Genomic DNA, 23,439 nt, shown 5'->3' with positions numbered 1-23,439 from the left:
ATAGCAAGAGGCCATTACTGCTGAAATAGTTGCCCTTGAAGCAAATCAAACATGGACTTTAACCCCTCTGCCTACTGGTAAGAAGCCTATAGGGTGTAAATGGGTGTGTAAAATCAAGTATAAGGCTAATGGTTCAGTTGAAAGGTACAAGGCAAGGCTAGTTGCTAAAGGTTTTACATAGAAAGAGGGTGTGGACTATTTTGAGATTGTTTCCCCTGTGGCCAAAATGGTGTCTGTCAAAGTACTCCTTGCTGTGGCTGCCATAAAGGGCTGGTTTCTTAGTCAATTGGATGTGAACAATGCATTTCTGCATGGTGATTTGGATGAGGAAGTTTATATGGCTCTTCCACAAGGGTTTCATAGCTAGGGGGAGGTGGTTTGTAAGCTGAATAAGTCCTTGTATGGGCTAAAACAAGCATCTAGGCAATGGTTTGCCAAGTTTTCTGGCACTTTGCTTCAGCTTGGTTTTACTCAGTCCAAAGCTGACTATTCATTGTTTACTAGGAGGCAAGGTGATGTTTTCATGATGCTTTTGGTGTATATGGATGATGTCTTAATAGTCTGTAATGATAAGGCTGAGATAGACGGATTCAAGGTTTTATTGGATGATAGGTTCAAGCTCAAAGACTTAGGTGACTTAAAGTACTTCCTTGGATTGGAGGTTGCTAGATCAGCCAAGGGAATTGCCCTTTGTCAAAGAAAATACACTCTTGAGGTGATTAATGATGTTGGTATGTTAGGGTGTAAACCAGCTAAGACCCTTATGGAACAAAGTCTCAAGTTAAGTCAATTGGAAGGAGAAGAGCTCAAAGATCCCGGCACCTACAGAAGGTTAATTGGGAGGTTATTGTATCTGACCATCACAAGGCCAGACATCACTTTTGCTGTTCATAAGCTTAGCCAATACATGTCCAAACCAAGAAAGCCACATTTAGATGCAGCCTATAGAATCTTACAATATTTGAAGAATGAACCAGGGAAGGGTCTCATATTCTCTTCCAAGATAGATTTACATTTAAAAGGTTTTGTAGATGTTGATTGGGCTTCATGTTGTGATACAAGGAAGTCAATAACAGGTTATAGCATTTTCATTGGAGATTCCTTGGTGTCTTGGAAATCAAAGAAGCAGTCCACAGTCTCCAGGTCCTCAGCAGAGGCTAAGTATAGAGCTATGGCAGTTGCAACATGTGAACTTGTGTGGATTTTATATTTCTAAAGGATATTGGAGTTAAACATGACAAAGAAGCATTGTTGTTCTGTGATAGTCAAGCAGCATTGCACATTAGTTCCAATCCCCTTTTTCATCAGAGAATCAAGCACATTGAAATAGATTGTCACGTGGTCAAGGATAAAGTTTTGGAAGGTGTTATCAAGCTTAATCATGTGAGGTGTCGTGGTCAATTGCCAGACATGCTTACCAAAGCATTGGGGTACAATCAATTTTCTAATCTTGTTGACAAGATGGGAATGATGAATATACACACACCAATTACTCTTGAGAGGGAGTATCAGAATGGTAGTAAAGATGACAAGATGGGGATGATGAATATACACACACCAGCTACTCTTGAGAGGGAGTATCAGAATGGTAGTAAAGATGATCACAAGGAAGCAAGAGCAGAGCCTGAGATAGTAGAGCTTAATCTGAGTAATGAACAAAGTACTGCATAAACGATATTAGTTTTTTATGTTTGAGTATTATGTACAAACGACAAGTAGTTTAGTCTCTGTTTTGGTTGTATAAATGCCCACGCATGGGAGAGTTAGTTTTTGTATGCAGTCACGTGTAGGAGTTAGTTATTTGAGTCTGTTAGTATCGGTTATTTAGTTAGAGCAGTTTTCTAGCTTAGATCAATCTATATATAGTCTTGTACATTCATTTTTGTCATTATCAAGAAATATATAGAAATTCTTCATTTCTCTGATAAGTACAAATAATGAAAGCTAACAAATTCATATATATATATATATATATATATATTTCTTTGTAGGTTGCCAAGAAGTACGAAGTATAATTAATGCATGCTTTATTTATTTATTTTTGATGAGCATGCTTTATTTCTAATATTTTAAGGTTGCAACTTGCTCCAGGACCACATAATTTTTTACAAATTTTGACCATATCTGTGATGTGATAGAGTTTGATTGATAAAGAAAAAAAATGATGAGTTCATGTGTAAGTGAAAGTTAATCACTTACAATTTGCCATGTCAGAGTTGTAACAAAAAAAATTATGAAATAATTTGTGATCCTAAACTATTATTTTATTTTTATTTTTTTGATGAACCTAAACTATTATTGTTTATAATTAAATACTTTTTCATAAATATCTGACAAAGTCCTATTTCTTTCGTTTGTTAATTTTCTTTTTAAATGAATTTGGTAGTTGAGTTAGGTCAAATTATTATTATCTTTTCTTCCATACTAACTAGCCGTAAGCCTTTTCTAAAAAGAAAAAAAAAATAGTAGTAAACACAGCTATCAATAAATCTATATAAATTTTCTTTTTCTATTGAATCAGTGGTGGCTCTATACATTTTATTTTGGGTTGTCACAAAAAAATTTAAATCACCACAATAAAATTATGGTTCAAAATAAAATTTGAGATGAAATTATGGTTCAAAATAAATTTTGACCACATGGATTAAGGTAGGGGTTTGAATATGCCTCACTTAAAGAAGAAATTTTGTTGAATATGCAACTAACAATGAAAAATGAAAGAAAAAAGAAGTTCTGATTCTAAGTTATATTCATTGTTAATGATTTGAAGTAAAATGGTTCAAAGTGAACTAATTCAAATTGAATTGAATCTAAGAAAGGTAATTTGAAGTAAACTAAAGCAGATTAAGCCTAGATTATCATTCTAACACTAAAGTGACTAAGTTAATTCAAAGCAAACGTAATTTGTATCAAAAGCTAGCCCCATAAACCATGTCTTTTAATCTGTACTATATATACTTAATAATGAAAGCCTTGTAATAAATTTTGCAAAACACTTGATGTGCCATGTCAACAACATCTACCCACTTTTTTTTCCCCCACTTTATTATCATACCTTTTATCTCTTTCATTTGTTGACTTCTTAGTTCAACCATTCATCTACCCACTTTTTTTTCCCCCACTTTATTATCATACCTTTTATCTCTTTCATTTGTTGACTTCTTAGTTCAACCATTCATTTACTCCAACCGTTATCTTCCTAAAATTTTCAATTTCATTTCCTTTACGCATCCTTAAATTTTACATTTCATTCCCTTTATGCATTCTTAAATTTTCTCCTTTATATCATCTTAGTTAAATTCGATCTTTTTACTTTGTCCAACCTTTCATCTCCTTCGACCCTTTCTCTTATATCTTATTTTTCATATAAATTTTGTATAACTTCACTTCCCCCTTCTATCACCTACTTTTTCCAACTTTGATCCACAACAAAAAAGGACAATACTCCCTTTATTTCATTAGTATTGTTCCTCTCTTGATGGATTTTTTAAAATTTTTTCTACCACTTTTTTTTTGCCACAGATGGTTCTTTTTTTGTTATTGTTGATTTAATTTTTTTTAATTACATTTGTTTTTAGGTGTTTCAACTCATGCCTTTAGATGTTATGTTTGTTTGTTTGTTTGTTTTTTTTGTTTTTGTTTTTTTTTTTCAATTTGATTTGAGTTTGGGTTAATAATTATTTTTTTTGGAAGTGAAAATTTAAGTTCTTTTAGTAATCCATTTAGATGGTGAACTATGAGGTTTTGTAGGTTTTTTTTTTTGTTTTTATTTTTTTATTTTTTTAATCCTTTTGGATGAAGAAATTTGTAACTTTTGTAGAGAATGTACTCTTTATAATTTTTATTTATATTTATATTTAACAATGATGAAATTCCAATTGCAAAAGCCAAAATATGTCACTTATCCAATTATTTTTGATTGACTAACCATTGTTTTTTTTTTTGAATAAGTTTCATTCTTATTCCATTCCCTTATTTGGATGTTTTAATGGATTGATTGAAATGTCCATTCCTTTATTTGGAAGTTTAAGTTGGGGGGAATGGAATGATTAGGAGGATGCAATCATTCTTCTCTATTATTTCAAAATCTCAAATTTTCATTTTTGTCAAATTGGGAGGAATTGAGCGGAATGAAGTTAGATTTAATGAATTATTTACTAAAACTCCCAAAATATCCCAATATAGTTAGCCATTTATTTTAAAATAGGGGTCTAATAGTAATGTTGTTTTAAAATGATTCATTCATTTCCCTCCATGTTACACCCAAATAAAGTTATTTATCTTCCATGCCTTTCAATTCATTTATTTTAAAACATCCAATCAAGATTGTTTAATTCCATTCATTTCCATTCTTTTCCATTTCCTATCCCTTACTTAAATACATTCCATTCCATTTCATTCATTTATGAACATTCTATCATTCCTTTCTATTCCTTTATGAACTTTGAAACGAAACTTAAGACTTGAGTTTCGAAGACTCAAGATGCTACTTAACTGATATGTTTGCTTTATGCCACATTACGAAATTGTTAGTAAAAATTGCCCAAAGCGCAAAAAATCCTACTAAATGTTAATATAGTTTTTCTTTAATAAATAATAAGACTAGAATTAAATTAAGGTGTTAATTCATTCCATTGTAGTGCTTATTATTATGTTTGCCATTTTATTGTCCCAAAAAAAAAATGTTTAAACATATAATCAATTCTAAGTCAATTTTTCTCAATTCTGCTCCTTATAAGGTTTGATCTATCATATGTTAAAGAAGGAAATTTATGAATCAAAATTTATTATATGAATAGTGTTTACGTTTAACAAAGACTAGAAACTCAGAATCCTTATAAGGTTGTTAGAATGGGTGAAGATACTAACATGTGCAATATTATGAAGTTCAAAAATCTGAACTTGATGAGATACTCTAAGTTTTATAATATCTTTCCTCCATCCACACGAAAAACATCTTCATTATGTGAATATGCTAAGTGAATGCTTGGAGAACAATTCAACACATAAAGGATAAACAATAATATACAAAACTAAAGGTTAATAGGTAAATACATTGAACAAATAGATTTCATTTTTTTTTTCAAAAATAATAGATCATTTAATTGTAAGAAATATAAATAGGTTATACAACAATGCATTCCAAAAAGAATTAATTGAATCATATTGCATGAAAGAGAGGAAAATAATTAGTTTAATATAATAATAATACAAACTGTTACAGTAAATGCTATTGAGAGAGTTAACAATTGTTGCTATTCCGGCTCTCAACATCTTAAACTTTGAAGGGTACAATTCCGTATTCAAGATAAAATATCATGAATGCTAGACATTTAAACTATGCTTTAAATTTGACAAATAAAACTCAGAATTTAGGATGATGGGAATGGTAGAAAATCGTAATACATATGAAATCATGTATCAATAAGGAAAGGATGATAGAAATAAGACTTACAACTGCCAAATAAATCTCCAAAAATATAGTAATCAAAGCAATAATATTGATTCATAGCGAACAAACAAGGATCTTCCTATAACCAAATAAGTATGCTAAAGTTAAGGTAGCAAGCGATCGAAAGATGTTTAACAAACTTGAGTAGAGTCCAAATTTCTTTTTTTCATATCCACCCAATTCCATAGTTATTGGCCTATAATACACAACAATATCAGATCCCAATAAATATTTTATCACTCGAACATAGATGCCTATGACTAGTGCTTTATACAACAATTTTTTATATATATATAGAATTTAGTAAATTTATTAGAAAAATAAGGCCTACTCAATTTCATTTAAATTCATTTTAATCTATGATTTGGTCATTTTCAATTTTAATAATTGATACTGTGGGGCCCAATAATTCACGGACCAAGCCCATTTGTCCTTAGAGAGTCCAAAGGCCCGAGCCGAGGAGAACTATGGCCCAAGCTCTACAATGCAGAGCACCAAACATTTTTGTGGTGCAGCCGAGGACAACTCAGTCCTCGGCAGATCCAAAACCTCACCAAAAGAAGAAGGATAAAACCGGTATAGGGCCAAGCTTAAAAGAGAATCAAAGAATATCCGGGAAAGCTGCTCTCACTGCCATTCAATGAGCTGCCCCTGACAGAGCCGTACTCTTTAGCTTTATCGAACGACCCCCCACAATTCTGGGACTAGACTGATGGGACAAATATCAGTCTAAGTAAAAGATCGGCCCTACACGTGGACGAAGGACAGCGGACGTAAGCTAGTATAAAAGAAAAAGTAAGTGAACCTAGAAGGGGGGGCTCGATCCCACCTCTAAGAAAGGGAGAGGATCTGGGTGAGAACATCTCAACAACACCTGAGATTACAGAAAAAACCCATCGTCGGGTAACCGGGGTAAGACCCCAATGCTCCTCGGATCAAGTCCGAAGAGGCCCATCCCCTAGGATGCGATACCGTAGGGCTTAAACGTTCAAGCCCAAATCCTTTTTCTACACGAATTCCTCTAAAACCAGGACCGGGCACCGCCCCGTGACCAACGGCTAGCTTTTCAAGCCCACTCTCTACAAATCATATTGTGAGGGATCTTTCATGCGCGAGCCCGACATCCTTATTGGGCCGCTAGAGAATCGTGTCCTTACAATTGGCGCCGTCTGTGGGAAAGCTTGCGCGCTGGCGCAGGTGGCGGTGGAATCAACTCACGCGCCAAGCAGAAATTTCTGGGATTTCCTCCGTCTCCGGCGACATATAGTTGTTGCTCCGACGTAAGCTTCTGCTAGGGGCTACGCCTCGCAGTGCTAAGGGCGCGGGCGTCTCTAGGGGCTTCCAGCCTCAGGCCAACTTTCCCCGCCCTGGTGTAGGGGCTCGTGGTCGAAAAATAAAACAAGTACATAAAAAAGATCATAAGTTTTGGACAGAACCAAGGCCTTGCATGGTCATCGGACTCAAGCCTATGGGGAAACCAAATACGAAAAATTATAAGTTTTGGACAGAACCAAGGCCTTGCATGGTCCTCGGACTCAAGCTTATGGGGAAACCAAGTACAAAAAAAAGGAATCTTACAAGTTTTGGACAGAACCAAGGCCTTGCATGGTCCTCGGACTCAAGCCTATGGGGAAACCAAGTACATAAAAAAGATCATAAGTTTTGGACAGAACCAAGGCCTTGCATGGTCCTCGGACTCAAGCCTATGGGGAAACCAAGTACAAAAAAGAAATCTTATAAGTTTTGGACAGAACCAAGGCTTTGCATGGTCCTCGGACTCAAGCCTATGGGGAAACCAAGTACAAAAAAGGAATCTTACAAGTTTTGGACAGAACCAAGGCCTTGCATGGTCCTCGGACTCAAGCCTATGGGGAAACCAAGTACAAAAAAAAGATCATAAGTTTTGGACAGAACCAAGGCCTTGCATGGTCCTCGGACTCAAGCTATGGGGAAACCAAGGGTTTTGGACAGAACCAAGGCCTTGCATGGTCCTCGGACTCAAGCCTATGGGGAAACCAAGTACAAAAAAGGAATCTTACAAGGCCTTTGGTGGACTCAGCCTAAACCAAGGGATCCTTGCATGGTCCTCGGACTCAAGCCTATGGGGAAACCAAGTACAAAAAAAAGATCATAAGTTTTGGACAGAACCAAGGCCTTGCATGGTCCTCGGACTCAAGCCTATGGGGAAACCAAGTACAAAAAAGATCCACACTCAAGCCTATGGGGAAACCAAGTACAAAAAAGAAATCTTATAAGTTTTGGGCAGAACCAAGGCCTTGCATGGTCTTCGGACTCAAGCCTATGGGGAAACCAAGTACAAAAAAGGAATCTTACAAGTTTTGGACAGAACCAAGGCCTTGCATGGTCCTCGGACTCAAGCCTATGGGGAAACCAAGTACAAAAAAGGAATCTTACAAGTTTTGGACAGAACCAAGGCCTTGCATGGTCCTCGGACTCAAGCCTATGGGGAAACCAAATACGAAAAATTATAAGTTTTGGACAGAACCAAGGCCTTGCATGGTCCTCGGACTCAAGCCTATGGGGAAACCAAGTACGAAAAAGAAATCTTATAAGTTTTGGACAGAACCAAGGCCTTGCATGGTCCTCGGACTCAAGCCCCTGGGGAAACCAATTACTTAAAAGAAAAATCACGTTACATGAACCTTAGAATCTATCCGGGATCTACCCATTAACAGTTGGGTTAATCCCCATACTGAATGGATTCCCCAGTTTACCCTCGGATCCTCAGTACCAAAGGGACTGATGCTACATAAAGCGATATGTTATCAAAAATACGATTGAGGTCCCTCATTGCTCGGCTACCTCCTCGGATGAATTATTTAGGAGTTTATCGTTCTTGGACATTGGCCTAGCGTACATCGCGCAGCACTCAGCAATTATCCCGGTTAGTTCCAAAAGTTTAATTTATTAAGGATTATCATTGTTATACTTGATAATATTTATGAGTTTAAATTAGTACGAATCTGTGTTAAGGCATTTTTCTGCCCGGAATATCATTAAGGGCAAGCTTAGATTTAATATTCATGCACAAAGTAGTTGTTGCAGAGAAGAAAAGTATGTATAAAGAGGTAAACACATCTTTTATTAAGGCAAAGGAGCAGTACAATGTACAATGACAAGCTGAAACAAGCTTACATCCAAGTTAACTACGTAAGTAAAAAAAATATAAATACAAGAGAGTGAAGATAAAGCCGAGGAGATAGCTCAGAGGAGAGATCGACTACTGTTCCAAGATGTCGTCTAAGGAAACTATTCCTCGACGCTTCTACGTGCCCATAACTCAGGCAGCCAAAGAACCTGACCTCAGGCTAACACCATCTACAGAAAAGGTGCAGGGAGCCGGAAGTTGGGAAGCCCCCGCAGAAATTTGCCTGTTATAAGGCAGACGGCGCTGATGGCGGAAATTCCTTCTTCGGACATACCAAAAATCTGGCATGACCAGAACCTGCTTCGGATTTTGGCTGAAAGAGAGATGGGACAGATCTTAAGTCTGCGCCACCCTTGCCCTGATCGAGCCATTTCAAGCTTTATCAAAACATGGTGTCTTGAGGAAGGGCATGGTTCCTTCATCGTTCGTTATGGTAGGCGTATACTGATATGGTGTATAACAAACGGGCTAAGCAGATGCTAAAGGAGGCTACGGGTTTCAGATCTCAGAAGGAAGGAAAGGAGTCTGCATGAAAGTGATGGCCTCCTGCTTGCCTTCTTATAGGAAGGGCAAAACGAAGAGTATTAAATGCATTCAAGTTTCCAAAAGAATCTGAAGAAAAAAGAGGCGTCCGTTCCATTTCCCCACCTTATCAGATGAGCCGCCGGACATAAATGAGCCTCGTAAAGGGGATTCATTAAGGGCGCGTCTGGGACAGCCAAGCGGTAGGAGTAGATCACGAGCAGATTAAACGGAATCCCTTGAAAACCGGCTAACCTCCTGGACAGGTGGAAAACCGCTCACATAAATGCGGGGTTGAACTAATTAAGCCACATTAAGGGCCCGGGTTTGCCAAAACCCTCATTTCCAACCCGGAAGTCGGATAGAAGGGTTTTGAGGGGCTATTGTGGGGCCCAATAATTCACGGACCAAGCCCATTTGTCCTTAGAGAGTCCAAAGGCCCGAGCCGAGGAGAACTATGGCCCAAGCTCTACAATGCAGAGCACCAAACATTTTTGTGGTGCAGCCGAGGACAACTCAGTCCTCGGCAGATCCAAAACCTCACCAAAAGAAGAAGGATAAAACCGGTATAGGGCCAAGCTTAAAAGAGAATCAAAGAATATCCGGGAAAGCTGCTCTCACTGCCATTCAATGAGTTGCCCCTGACAGAGCCGTACTCTTTAACTTTATCGAACGACCCCCCACAATTCTGGGACTAGACTGATGGGACAAATATCAGTCTAAGTAAAAGATCGGCCCTACACGTGGACGAAGGACAGCGGACGTAAGCTAGTATAAAAGAAAAAGTAAGTGAACCTAGAAGGGGGGGCTCGATCCCACCTCCAAGAAAGGGAGAGGATCTGGGTGAGAACATCTCAACAACACCTGAGATTACAGAAAAAACCCATCGTCGGGTAACCGGGGTAAGACCCCAATGCTCCTCGGATCAAGTCCGAGGAGGCCCATCCCCTGGGATGCGATACCGTAGGGCTTAAACGTTCAAGCCCAAATCCTTTTTCTACATGAATTCCTCTAAAACCAGGACCGGGCACCGCCCCGTGACCAACGGCTAGCTTTTCGAGCCCACTCTCTACAAATCATATTGTGAGGGATCTTTCATGCGCGAGCCCGACATCCTTATTGGGCCGCTAGAGAATCGTGTCCTTACAGATACTTTTTCCCCATACAATGCCATTATAGAAGAATCATGGTCAAAGGTCATCCCTTCCTATTGGCCATCTTGTCGTCGTGTATTGTTGGGAATATAGTTATGTTTGTAATGTATTGCTATGTGTATGTTTAAACATAAATAGATGGTTCAAGCCATATTAATTTTTCTCTACTCTAATGCTTATTATTTTCTATGAATAATATAAGACACAATAATTCAAATTTGTACCATTGCAAACCAGAATTTCATTCTTTAATTAGTTGCCACAATTTCAAATACTAAAAGAAGAAAATCCCAAGGGATTTACTTTCACCATACCACAATTTACAACGGTGAACTAGCCTTACAAGTGATTTATTTTATAAATTTTTACATAAAAAATAGAAAAAAAAAAAAGCAAAATGTTCAACTAACTTATTGAAAAAATATCATGATACATCAATTAACACTGCTAGGTTAAGCAATACTGCTTTTGGGAATAAAACTCTGATGTCTTTGAAAGTTCAACTTCATCTCAAACTTATTACAACTCCTCACCTTTTTTAACTTGTATTTCAACAATTTAATTTCTTGAAACATCTACTTTGATAGATTCATACTCGCCTTTGCCAAATCTTCTTCAACAAAAGGATTTCCCAAGCCATTTGCTGCTCCATCTCATTCACTTTTCTCCCACAACTTCTGATCAATATGAGAGCTCAGCTCTGCTTTTTGTTCATTATTATACTTTTGCAACAAAATCACAACCTCTAGAATTGCTCCAGTATTCATTTCATGCCACTATTGAGTAGCATGATTCCTCCAATTCATGGAAAATCAAAATGGAAAGTTAAATAACTAAACTCAGAATTTATTGAAACTAAGCAAAAAAAAAAAAAAAAAAAAAAAAGTGCAAGACTACAAAATAGAGCAAAACATGAAATACTTTTGGAGAATGCACGTATATACCTAGAAAGATATTTCAATCAACTCACCAATTTATTTCATTTATTTACCTATAAATATGAAAATATTTCTCTCCAACCAATTTCTTCTTGAATTTTCCATTTCAATTCCTTTATGCATCTTTAAATTTTCCATTTCATTCCCTTAATGCATTCTTAATTTTTCTCCTCTATATTTTCTTAATTAAATTCTTTATTTTTTTCCAACCTTTCATCTTCTTCAATCCTGTTTATCTATCTGATTTTTCATGTAAATTTTGTATAACTTCCCTTTCTACCTCTTTCACCTACTTTTTCCAACTTCTATCCACAATGAAAAAGGACAATGCTCTCTTTATTTCTTCAATATTGTTTCTTTTTTGATGAATTTTTTTTTAAATTGTTCTACCCATGACTTTAAAAACCGGACTGGTCCGACCAGTTCAACCGGGAATCAGACATCAATCCAATCTAGTTATTCTTAAAAATCGAAATAACCAGTAACCAGAGGTTCAACCAAAAAAATTGAGGGACTAGTTTTGCAATAGTTTTGCAAAGTGGGTGAAATAGATTTGAAACTAAAATTTTTGCATCAAAGATCTTTTATTTTTTTATTTTTTATTTTTTTCCCTTAGATCTGCATCTGTTAAGGACATATTTTGTGTAATTGGCTAATCCTTTGACAAAACACACTTTACTTGTAATTGGGTAGATCTAGGATGTATTTAATACTTCAAGGAACAAGAGTTCAAGACTAGTATTGAAGTCATGCAAATCTATCCAAGAAACAAGGGAAGAAGTGATAATTTTTAAAGCTCAATAGTTGCTTGACATCTCTCGATAGCTAGGCTATCTGTTGAGCTCTTCAGTTGATTGTTATCGCAATCTTGACACCTCTCGATAGTTAGTGGATCGATCGAGAAAGCTCCTGTTTCCTCGACAGCTCCTCGATAGCTTCTTGATAACTGTACCTGTTGAAGTTTAAAGCTTGACACCTCCTCGACACCTCCCGATTGATCAAGCTTACAGGAATTTAGATTTCCAAATCTAATTTTTGGCCCAAGTTTTTGTATGTGTGTAGGGTTTCTTTTCTCACAACCCTAGACCTATATAAGGCTTATTTTAGAGGCTGTCACATATGGGAATACAAGGAGAACATATGCAAAAGGTGACCGATGCCTTATTCTCTCTGAAAGAAGCTACTGTGTCTTTGGGCCTTAGGGTTTTGTAACCAAGTGCTTCTTGATCTTCTTTGTTGATGAAGTGAAGAACTTTGCAGCCAACAATCTTCCTCTAGTTGGTGATTAAGTCAAGTACTGGGATTCGTGCATCAAAGGGTGGCGTTCATATATTGAAGAGTTCAGAGGTTCTTAAGCGGTAGAAGGTTTCAGCTGTAAGTTCATCTACGGGGACTGTAGAGTCTAGGGACAAAGGTTTTGTACTAGATCTGAAACTTCTGTTTTCTATAGTGGATTGCTTTTCGGGAAGGTTTCTTCCCATGTTTTTATTGTGAAACTAGTTTGTTTCATTGGTTTTCCTAAGTCATCATATCTTGTGTTATTTATTTTTCTGTTGCATGATTTTGACATGATATTGACGTTTGTTTATTTTAACAAGTTTTATTCATAATTAATCTAATTAACAATTTGGGTTCAATACTTTTTAATTCTATCAATTGGGGTCTAAATTTCCCAATAGCATCTACCAGTGATGACTGAGGGCTTCGGTGAACATGGCATCAAAGCCAGCTTCTTGGAGTGGTCAAAATTCCTAACCTTGCCTAGAAACACAGATCTTCAAAGAGAGAGAGAGAGAGAGAGAGAGAGAGAGAGGATGGTTGAAAATCTTTGTTTAGATTTGAGAGAGGACCACAATACGCACATAAATATTTTGATCTGTTTTCCTTATAGGACCTTCTTTTTCGTTTGTAAGAGCATTAGCATCAGATGTGTCAAATGCCAAATATTTGGCATTTGGCACACTAAGAGCATTAGAGCATCCCTAGCCAACCTTGGAAATGTCAAATGTAAGCAGCATTTGGCATTTAGGCCCAAAATATGCCCCCCAGCTGGAAGGCTAAAAGTGGGAAAGTGTAAATTTTTTTGGCATAGTGCTACAGTGCCATCTTACATGTAAGATGGCACTGTAGCACTATGCCAAAATTAATATTAATATTTTATTCATACTTTTCTCTCTCATCTCCCTCTGTCTTTCTCTGGTGTAAGATGGCACTGTAGCACTATGCCAAAATTAATATTAATATTTTATTCATACTTTTCTCTCTCATCTCCCTCTGTCTTTCTTTGACTCTTTCTCCCTTTCCTTTCTTTCTCCCTCTTCTCTATCACACTTTCTCAAATACTACATGGCGTTGAGCATTATGCACCAGATCAGAGCTCACGCCGGATCGGAGCTCACACTTTCTCTATCACACTTTCTCAGATACGAACTCAGCCGAGACAAATGGGACGGTGAGTATAGCGTCTGTGTGGAAATCCCCGATGTCGAGTCTTCGATGCAAGGTCCAAAAACCAGACATAGATTTCGGTCCATCACCGCCGTTGAGTTCGTGCAAATTGCCGGTACTTGGAGCGACATGAGCCAATCTCTCAATGGCATGCAGAGCCTTCACGACGGAGCCAATCTCTTTGTGGCGTGCTGTGGGTGTTGATTGGGTTTATTTAGATCAGTCGGTGGTTGATGTGGTGGTTTTGCCGTGGGGGTTATGGTGTGGTTTTGCCATGGGGGTTACATTGGTGGTGATGTTTTAAACCCAGAGAGACCTTGTTGGTTTTTTTTTTTTCTTATCTGTTCTTGTGCCAGAGTTGAGGAGGAGAGACGAAAGGAAAAGAGAGAGAGAGAGAGAAATAGTAAATAAAAGAATAAAATAGAATATTTAAATAAAATGGGGAAAAAATAGAATTTTGGAATGTTGGTTGTGTTGTAAAATGGTAAGGTATAATTGATAAAGTAGCTTTTTGGAATGGTAAAATGGGATGAGATAGCATTTCTAGAAGCTGATGCTCAGTAACCAAAGTTGTAAACTTCAGATATCCTATATTTTTAGCATCAAACCACCAAATACATGCATTACCCGGATGTGTATTTGCTAAATTTTTTACAATCCTGCTACATTACACTTCTACTTTTACACTATTGTTCACAGATTGTAAAATTATATATCACATTTTATAACTCACTTTGACTCTCTCTCGTCTCAAGGCACTCCCCTCTCTTCTCCCTCTTTTGAAGCTTCTCTCCCTTTCTTTCTCTTTATTGTCGAGTCTCACTCACACTAGTTGAAGGTGTTATTTTTGGTTGAAGGTGGTGCCAGCAATAGCGATGATGAAGATGGGAATTAATGGCTAGGTTTTGCTGTTGTGGGTTGTTTTTGGTCATGCGTTTGTTGCCGTCAGTGCCGGCTCAAGGCCTAGGCAACTTAGGCCTAGGCCTAAGGCCCCACAACAAATAAAAAATTTCCCTACTAAAAAAAGGCCCCATCTCCCTTAGTAAAAGACCCAAAATTTTATAAAAATATAACATTTTTTAAATAATTGGTACTTTTTTTAAAGAATGATGCTAAAGATACCACAAATTTTACTATAGATTTAACTAACATATCACCAATCACATAAAAAAGTAATTCAAACACAAATAAATTAAGTTGTTGAAATTCATCAATTACAGTTATAATCACATTTATTGTGAACATTTTGTAGTATTTTTAGTATTTTTCCTTTTCATTTCTAACAAGGCTTTTAAAATAGGAGACCAACAAAAATTTAACCCAATTGAAACACTAGGATGTTTCAAATAAAATGCTGCAAATGTGATATATCATCAATGATGACTAATCTCCTACTAAGCCACACACCAAATAATATCTATCTATCTCTTTCTCTTAAAAAGAATATATAAAATTAAAATTTAGATTAGAATTGTACTTAACTATGCATAATCATATATCCAAGTTAAAGTAAGTTCCTTTTGATTCAACTATAATATTCAATCTTCTATATGAAATTAACCTTAGTTCAACTAGTATTATTCATCAATTTCTGTATTTACATCAAATTAGTCTTAATTTAATTAGTATTATATAATTTTATTTAATTAATGTTTACACATAAAAAGGCCTCATATAAAAATTTTGCCTTAGGCTCCAAATTTTGTTGGGCTAGCCCTGGTTGCCGTAGGTCGATTTTGTCATGGGTCTGCCACCGTGGGTGGGTTTTGTTCATGGATCTACTGCCGTGGGTGGGTTTTGTCATGGGTTTGCCGTCATGGATGGGTTTTGGTTGTGGGTATGCCGCTGTGGGTCTTTTTGGCTGTGGGTTTGCTGCCATTGGTCGGTTTTTGTCATAGGTTGTTGGTAGTTATAGGTTGTTTTGGGTCATGGGCAATGGGCTGTTGATTGGCGGTGGTGGTGGGTTTGCTGATCAATGGTAGTGATGGGTTTGCTGATCAATGGTAGTGGGTTTGCTAATAGGTGGTGGTGGTGGTGTGAATGTGAGTGAAGGTTTTTTTCTAGTTTGGAGATGGGTTTAGTGATCGGTGGTAGTGGCTTGATGGTGGTGTTTGGGTGGTTGTGTTGAGTTAATTTAGGTATAGGTGGTAGTTGTGTTGTTGATGGCATTTTTGCTATAGTGGCGGTGGGTTTTTGTTGTAGTGGCAATAGGCTGTGTTTGGATTGGATGGTTGGGTTTTTTGACTGGTTGTATGAGTTTGAGAGTAAGAGAGAGGTGGGTGGTGGTGGCTGGTTTTTTTCTTTTTTAATGGTGGTGGCTGGATTTTATTTTTTTGGCGTAAATGTACTTTTAGTCACTACCTTTTGCACTTTTTCCATTTTGGTCCCTACATTTTATTTTTATCACTTTTAGTCCCTAAACTAATTAACGCGTGACATTTAAGTTCTTACCGTTAGCCAACTAACAGAAAAAGCTGAGGTGGCAGACGAAACACCCTATTAGCTGATGTGGCGTTGATGTGGCACTAATGTGGTGATTAAAATATGCCACATCAGCATTTTAATTTTTTTATAAAAAGCCATGTCAGATAATTTAAACCAAAAAAGAAAATAAATTAAAAAACAAAACTTAAAATTATTTTTTAATAAGAAAATAAGAACTTGTTCTTCATTCTTCATGTTCTTCCCAAGTCCAAGAAATAAACCTAGCACCCACAACCCAACCACCATCGGACTACTACAACCCAACCACCATAACAATCAATCCCACCCAATCAACACACAAAATAAAAACCAGAAAAATAAACCCAGAAAACCAAAAAAAATGAAACCCAGAAAACCTAGAAAAATGAAATCCAGAAAAATAAAACCCAGAAAACCCAGAAAAATGAAACCCAAAAATCTAGAAAAATAAAACCCAGAAACCAGAAAATTAAAACCCAAAAAAATGAAACCAAGAAAACCAGAAAAATAAAACTAGAAATCCAGAAAAATAAAACTAGAAATCCCAAAAAATAAAACCCAAGAAAACCAATCAATCCCATTGTTGTTGGTGACGACGGAGGGTGAAAAATAAGGTTGATTGAGTGGCAACGCATGTGGAGGAGAGGCTAGTGATTTCTGGGTTTTGTTTGTGTGATCTACAGCTTGATGAGGTGGTGACAAGGTGGAGGAGAGGCCGGAGGTTTAGCCGTGTATTCTAGAGAGAGGAAGAGAGGCTGGAGTGAAAGTGAGAGTGAGAGTGAATGATGAAGGGAGGAGAGGCGGCTGCATTAGAGAGGAAGAACATAAAATTATTATTTTTTAATTTATAGTTCTAAAGGAATAGCTATGTTAGAGGTGCTGGGTTTATTTCTTGGATCTGGGAAGATGGAGAACAAGATCTTATTTTCTTATTAAAAAAATAATTTTAAGTTTTGTTTTTTAATTTATTTTCTTTTTTGGTTTAAATTGTCTGACATGGCTTTTTATAAAAAAATTAAAATGCTAACGTGGCATATAAAAATTCCAAATAATATTTTTTAATAATATTTTAATTGCCACATTAGTGCCACATCAACGCCACGTCAACTAATAGGGTGTTTCATCTGCCACCTCAGCTTTTTCTGTTAGTTGGTTGAGGGTAAGGACTTAAATGTCACGCATTAATTGGTTTAGGAACTAAAAGTGGTAAAAATAAAATGTAGGGACCAAAATGGAAAAAGTGTAAAATATAGGAACTAAAAGTGCATTTACGCCTTTATTTATTTATTTATTTATAATGGTGGTGGCTGGGTTATTTATTTATTTATGGGGGTGGTGTTCTTTCAAACACATGAATGGTGAGGAAGAGAGAACACATAAATAGGTTTTGTGTTTGGTTGCTAGAGAGAGAGAGAGAGAAATAATAAAGAAAGATTAAAAAAATATTTAAATAAAATAATAAAAGAATAGAGTTTGGGATGTTGGATGTATTGTAAAATGATATGGTATAATAGATAAAATAGTTTGAAGATACCGGATGCTAATGTTCTTAGGAGCCAAGTTTTAGGAACTATGCCAAATTCTTACCCTAAATGTAATAATTTGGTAGAGGGAGGCACCCCATAGCTTTGTTTGATCCTTAGTAGGAAATACTAAATTAAATTTCTTGTCAAACAAATCTTGCTGAACTTTTAATTCGTTATATTCATAAATTAATAATAGAGCAGGCTTCTAATAATTTTTTTTTTTTGGGGGAACTATATACTTTTAATGAAACTTGCTTAAAAATTTAAAGCATTTAGGTTTTTATAAAGTACTCAAATAATACAATAGATGTGTATTCCTTCCTTTCAAATGAATAGTATATTCAAGAGTATTATATAATTTTTCATTTTAGAAGTACTCAACAACTTTTTTTTTTTTTTTTTGGATGAAGTACTCAACAACTTGTCTAAATGTGAGCCTATTTCCATAGGCATCCGTTGTTGTCCTAAGTAGTTATTGTGTCACATTATTCATATATCAATTTATATTGATAAAAATGAACTATTAAGGGATGTTGCAAATTTATGAAATGATAATATGAATTTTTATGAAATGATAATATGCATTTCGGGGATAAGATCCGGAATTCTTTCCCAATATTTCGGTATTAATTAAATTTAAGAGAAATATTAACCAAAATGAGAGGCATGGAAATTTTACAACATGTTTGCTTGTATAGCACAGATGTTTTCTGATAGTGCTTCCCCACTCCACTTCTCATGCCATTTTCATCAAATGAAATAGAAGAGCATTCTCATCCGGTGTGCCAAATGCCAAATATTTGGCATTTGGCGCACCAAACACCAAAAAACCATTCCCATGAGGTGTTCTATATCCTATAAATTTGGACAACACGTGAAAGTTCAAATAGTGTAAAAACACCCTTGAACGTTTAGACCCCCAAATTATAACTTAATCAATTCAAGCATTATGTCAAACAATTAGTGTGCGGAAAATTAACATAAGCTATAATATGAAATTGGAAAAACTATCTAAGCCAAATTAAAATCACAACCCACAACAGATAATAAAAGGTAAAGATAAAAGGGAAGGAAGATGCAAACACAAAGACAACACGCGATGTGTTATCGAAGAGGAAACCTAAGCCCTCGGCGTAAAACCTCTCCGCCGTCCTCCAAGCAGTAAACAATCCACTAGAAAATGTAGTTGGGATACATGGACAATAATAGACCCTCCAAGCCTAATCTACCCAGTGCACCTAAGCCCTCCAAACTTCTTGCTCCAACGAGGTTGCGCCGAACTTTTTTCTTTTCTAGCTTCCAGGATTCCGCTACTAGACCATAGCATCAACCAATGAAGATTGGTTTCTTCCTAACTACTTCCCAAAACACCAAACAACCCTCTCACAGTAATGGATATGGTGAGAACAAGGTTTTGGTAAAAAGCCTCTTAAGGATTTGGCAATGGAAAGGAAGAGAGTTGAGGAATTTGAAGAGGCACTTATGTAAAGATTGTAGATGAATCAATCTTGTTTTACTCTAGGGTTTTTCTCTCAAAATTCTCTCTGGAAGCTCTCTTTCTTTTGTGGGTATAAGGGGTATATATACTAGGGTGAGAGAGAAATGTGAAACGTCAGGTTTTTCAAAACAGGGCTGGCTCGCGGCTTGGTCTTGTGACTTGACTGAGTCGCGAGATACAGTTGCAAGATAACCGTATGGCCAGTTGTCCTGTTTTGTCCTGTAGTGCTCCAGCTAGCATGACTGTTCACCTTCTGGCATGCTTGGCACGTGTGCTGCGTCTGGCGGCTTGCAGCCGTGAGTCACCCGCGAGGCTAAGCTGCGAGTCTCTGTTTTCTTGCACATTCTTGAGCAAACTTTACTCTATCTCACTCACTACTCTTACAACAAGCCCACCTAAATACATGGTTACTAAATGCTGAAATACAAGCAAATTTGGCACGGAATAAAGCCAATTAGATGGTTGAATAAATTCAACCTTACAACACGTGAACAGTATTGTTCCATCTTTAGAACAGTATAGAAAGATGTGCTAAAAAAAAACCTTTTTATTCCATTTCTCTCTCTTCATTTATGACTCTTTCTTCTCTCTCTTTCTTTTTCTTCTTTCTTTCTCCGTCTCACTTCATCTTCTCAGTTCTCACCTCTCTTCCTTTTTTTTTTTCTTCTTTCTTTCTCCAGAACCTCCACCTCTCCCTTTTCTTTTCTTTTTTCCCCCTTTTTTCTTTTTTGTCACTTTCTCTACCCCTTCTCTATTTTTTTTCCCTGTCACTCTCTCTCTTTGTCTTTTTTTTTTTTCTCCGCCTAGGCCGCTGCCATTGAGATTGGCCATCGTCGTGGAGTTCAACGTCATCGATGAGGTCGTCGCCGTGGAGATCTCTGATTCTAATCTCCCTTTTTTTTTTTTTTTTTTTTTTCTTCGGTTATGGATTCCATGTGATTGTGATTGTGGGTGAGTTGGTTCATTTTCAAGCTCTTTTTTTGGGGATAGTTTTGTGTTGATTTTGGGGATTTTTTTAAAAGTAGTATTGGGTGGTGGTGGCGGTTGGTGGATTTTTGTTGGTGGTGGCGGGTTGTACCTGTGGGTGGTGGTGGCGGGCTGTGCTGTGTGTGGTGGGGTTTTGTTGAAGGATTTGAGTTATTTATTTATTTATTTATTTTTTTGGATTTGGAATTTGTTGGAGGACCGGTGATTGTGGTTGTAGTTTATGGCAGTGGTTGTAGTAGTGGTTCTTGGTTCCTGGTTGGTGGTGAATGTCACGGGGCTCTGTGTTTGTATATTGTTGGGTTTTGAGTAAATATATTATTTTAATGTATTGTATCTATTATTTTAATGTTTAGAATGAAAGAATAAAACATTTGATAAATGGTGTATTGTAAAATGATGTGGTAAAATAGTAAAGTAGGTTTTTGGTGTGTCAAAATGGCATTTAAAATGTCTTGAGATTGACTTTGCAAAGCTTGACAAAGTTTATCAGTAATTTCTATAGTTTCCTTCTCAAGATGCAAGATGAAAACAAATTCAAATGAAGTTAAACCTTCATAAGCTGACTCTCCTTCTGCCCGATTTTCTCCATCAATTGTACCATCAATTATATTTTGTAAAACTTCAACAGTTGAACTAAACATCCTTAATAAGCTAGAAACTGATCTAAAATGTGAACTCCAACGTGTTTCTCCAGGTCGTTGTAAAGTGCCAATTTGATTAAGTCCACTTCCAGTCTCAAGCTCTTCAAGATCAATCAAACGTGCTATTTCATTAGCATTGGCAACTTTCAATTGCTCATTGCGCTTGCATGAAACACTAACAATTTTGATCAGAAAAAGCAATGTAAGAAAAAAATGACTAATAGGATCAACTTGTTTTGATGCTTTTACTAATGTCAATTGTAAGCGATGTGCAAAACAATGGATATAGTAAGCATATGGACAATCATTCAAAATCAAAACTTGTAATCCATTCCACATACCTCACATGTTGCTTGCTTCATCATATCCTTGTCCTCGAATATTTTGTATATATAAGCAATATTGAGATAACAAAGAATATATCCCCTTCTTTAGAGTCAAAGCTGCAGTGTCAACAACATGAATAAGCCCAAAAAAGCGTTCTTTCACAAAGCCTTCTGCATCAACATATCTAAACACCACAGCCATTTGCTCTTTCATGGACTCATTACGAGCTTCATCAACCATTATGCAAAACTTTGCATCACCAATTTCTTCTCGAATGGCCTTCTTCACTTTGGCTGAGAAAACATGTAGAATTTCCTTTTGAATCCTAGGTGATGTGTAGGTTGCATTTTTTGGAGCTTTTTCTATTATTTCAGCAACCTTCTCATTCCAAAAAGTCACAATACCCAATGATTCATGAAAGTTCCCACGATTTAATGAACTAAAACTTTCATCTCGACCTCTAAAAGCTATAGCTTGAAAGGCAAGATATCGCACAATAAAAATTGTGGCCTTTAATTGCAACCGATTATTTGCAATTTGTTCAGTAGTGAAATGATCAACTACCCTTTGCAAATGCTGCGATTGGTTCATCAAATCCTTACACATTTGCTCAGCAACTCTATGAGCTGAGTTAGGATCTTTTCCTATATGAACTTGAAAAGAACAATCTTTGCCCCCAACCTTTTTCCAATTTCTAAATCCACCAACAATAAATGTATTTTGTCCCACAACCACATTTGGATTATGAAAGACAAAGCAGGGTAGACAATAAGCTGCATTTGTTGTAGGAGAATATTCAAGCCATTTTGAATTATTTTTATACCAAGAAGCTTGAAAGCTACGATTGTGCTTTCCACTTTTTTTAAATGTCTCTAGAGGAGGTTGGTGCGGACCTTTTTTAATGTAAGCCCGTCGAATTTCATCACGTTGATTAACATGATATTCCCATATTGGTTTGCGTGTTCCGGGATCATAATCCAAAGAATCAAGGTCAATTCTTTAAAATTGTGTTTGAGAGATTGGAACATCCGCATTTTCCGGAATTGGAATAGCAACATTAGTTGTTGGCAATTCCACGTTGACTTCGGAAGAATTTGAAGTTGAACCTTTTCTTTTGAAAAAATCAAGCATTGTAGTTGATTTTTTCATGATCTACAAATAAAATAAAAATTATATAAGAATTACCGTTATTTTTTTAAATTTGTGTGATAATTTCTTATATTATATGATTTATTTTTTTTCTTTTTGTCTTTGGTCTGCCTTTAATGTCTTTGTGTTTAAATTGCCTTTATTTATGCCTCTGTGTTGTCTCTTCCTTTATTTATATCTTTTATGTTTTTTGTATCTTTGTGTTGTCTCTGTCTTCATCTTCCTAATTCTGACCCAGTGACCCACTAACCCAAATATCCAATGAATCCCACTACAGACAGCCAAGCACTACTAACAAAAACTTTTCTTAACTTTACCTTTTTTTTTTTTGTTTTTTTTTCTCCCCTGTCCCTTGCCTTTGCCCAGCAGCAACTCCACTTTTCCCTATTCCCTATTATTATGTCCAACTAATGTCCAACTACCGGTCAACAAAGAAAAAAAAGACTATCACTACAATCTTTACTCTTTCTATCTATCTTTTATCTATATAATGCAAGAGCCACAAACAGAGTCACAAAGCCAAAACCCCCCCCAAAAAAAAAAAAAAACACAAACAGTTTAGTTCAGTTCAGTTCAGCCGCAGCACAAGCACCAAATCACCAAAACACCACAAGCACTCAAAACACCAAAACACAAACAAGAATGAAGAAACACTCAAAACACCACAAGCACAGTTTCGAAATATTCTCAGAATCTCAGATCAGGTTTTGAAATTTGAAGGAAAAGATGAGAGTTAGAGTAAATACCTGTGATTCTGTGGACTGCGATTCTGTGAAAGCTCGAAGCTGGGCTGGGCAGATCGGGAAACGGCAATCGGTGGCAAGTGGATCTCGTCTCACTCTTGCCGGCGTGGGTCTCGCTCTCGCCGGCGTGGGTCTTGCTCGAAGCTGGGTTATCACTTCGCACTTCTCGCTCTTGTCTTGCTCCGTCACGACGTCACGGCGACACCGCTGCGGCGCTGCCTCTCTGTCTCTCTCCGTCTCGCTCGTAGCTCTCGCCTCTCGGTCTCTCACTTTCCTTTTCTTTTTTTTTTCTTTTTTTTTTCTTTTTTTCCCTTTGGTTTTTGCTTTCTCCGTTTGGTTTTGGACTGCTGAGGGCTGAGATTTTTTTTTTTTTGTTGTTGTTGTTGTGGATCGAGCTGGGCAGATGATGGGCTCTGATCTGA

At 36.7% G+C, this 23,439-nt stretch overlaps 2 protein-coding genes across 2 annotated transcripts; one reads left to right on the top strand and one right to left on the bottom strand.

Annotated features, from left to right (window-relative positions):
• Window positions 1–226: 226 nt before the first annotated feature.
• LOC115985835 (uncharacterized mitochondrial protein AtMg00810-like) lies at window positions 227–1,671 on the top strand. The gene is made up of 3 exons (XM_031108738.1): window positions 227–354; window positions 505–1,135; window positions 1,219–1,671. The coding sequence occupies exons 1-3, from the start codon at window positions 227–229 to the stop codon at window positions 1,669–1,671; spliced, it is 1,212 nt and encodes a 403-aa protein (XP_030964598.1).
• Window positions 1,672–13,644: 11,973 nt separating this feature from the next.
• LOC115985834 lies at window positions 13,645–21,731 on the bottom strand. Its single transcript, XM_031108737.1, has 3 exons — window positions 21,145–21,731; window positions 20,708–20,973; window positions 13,645–13,874 (listed from the first exon to the last, which is right to left on the bottom strand). Exons 1-3 carry the CDS (start codon window positions 21,729–21,731, stop codon window positions 13,645–13,647), a joined length of 1,083 nt encoding a protein of 360 aa, XP_030964597.1.
• Window positions 21,732–23,439: the final 1,708 nt, after the last annotated feature.

The sequence above is a fragment of the Quercus lobata genome, chromosome 4 (assembly GCF_001633185.2).
Source record: "Quercus lobata isolate SW786 chromosome 4, ValleyOak3.0 Primary Assembly, whole genome shotgun sequence".
NCBI classification, from domain to species: Eukaryota; Viridiplantae; Streptophyta; class Magnoliopsida; order Fagales; family Fagaceae; genus Quercus; species Quercus lobata.
The sequence above is the reverse complement of the archived record's forward strand: the minus strand, read 5'-3'. Positions and strand labels throughout refer to the sequence as shown.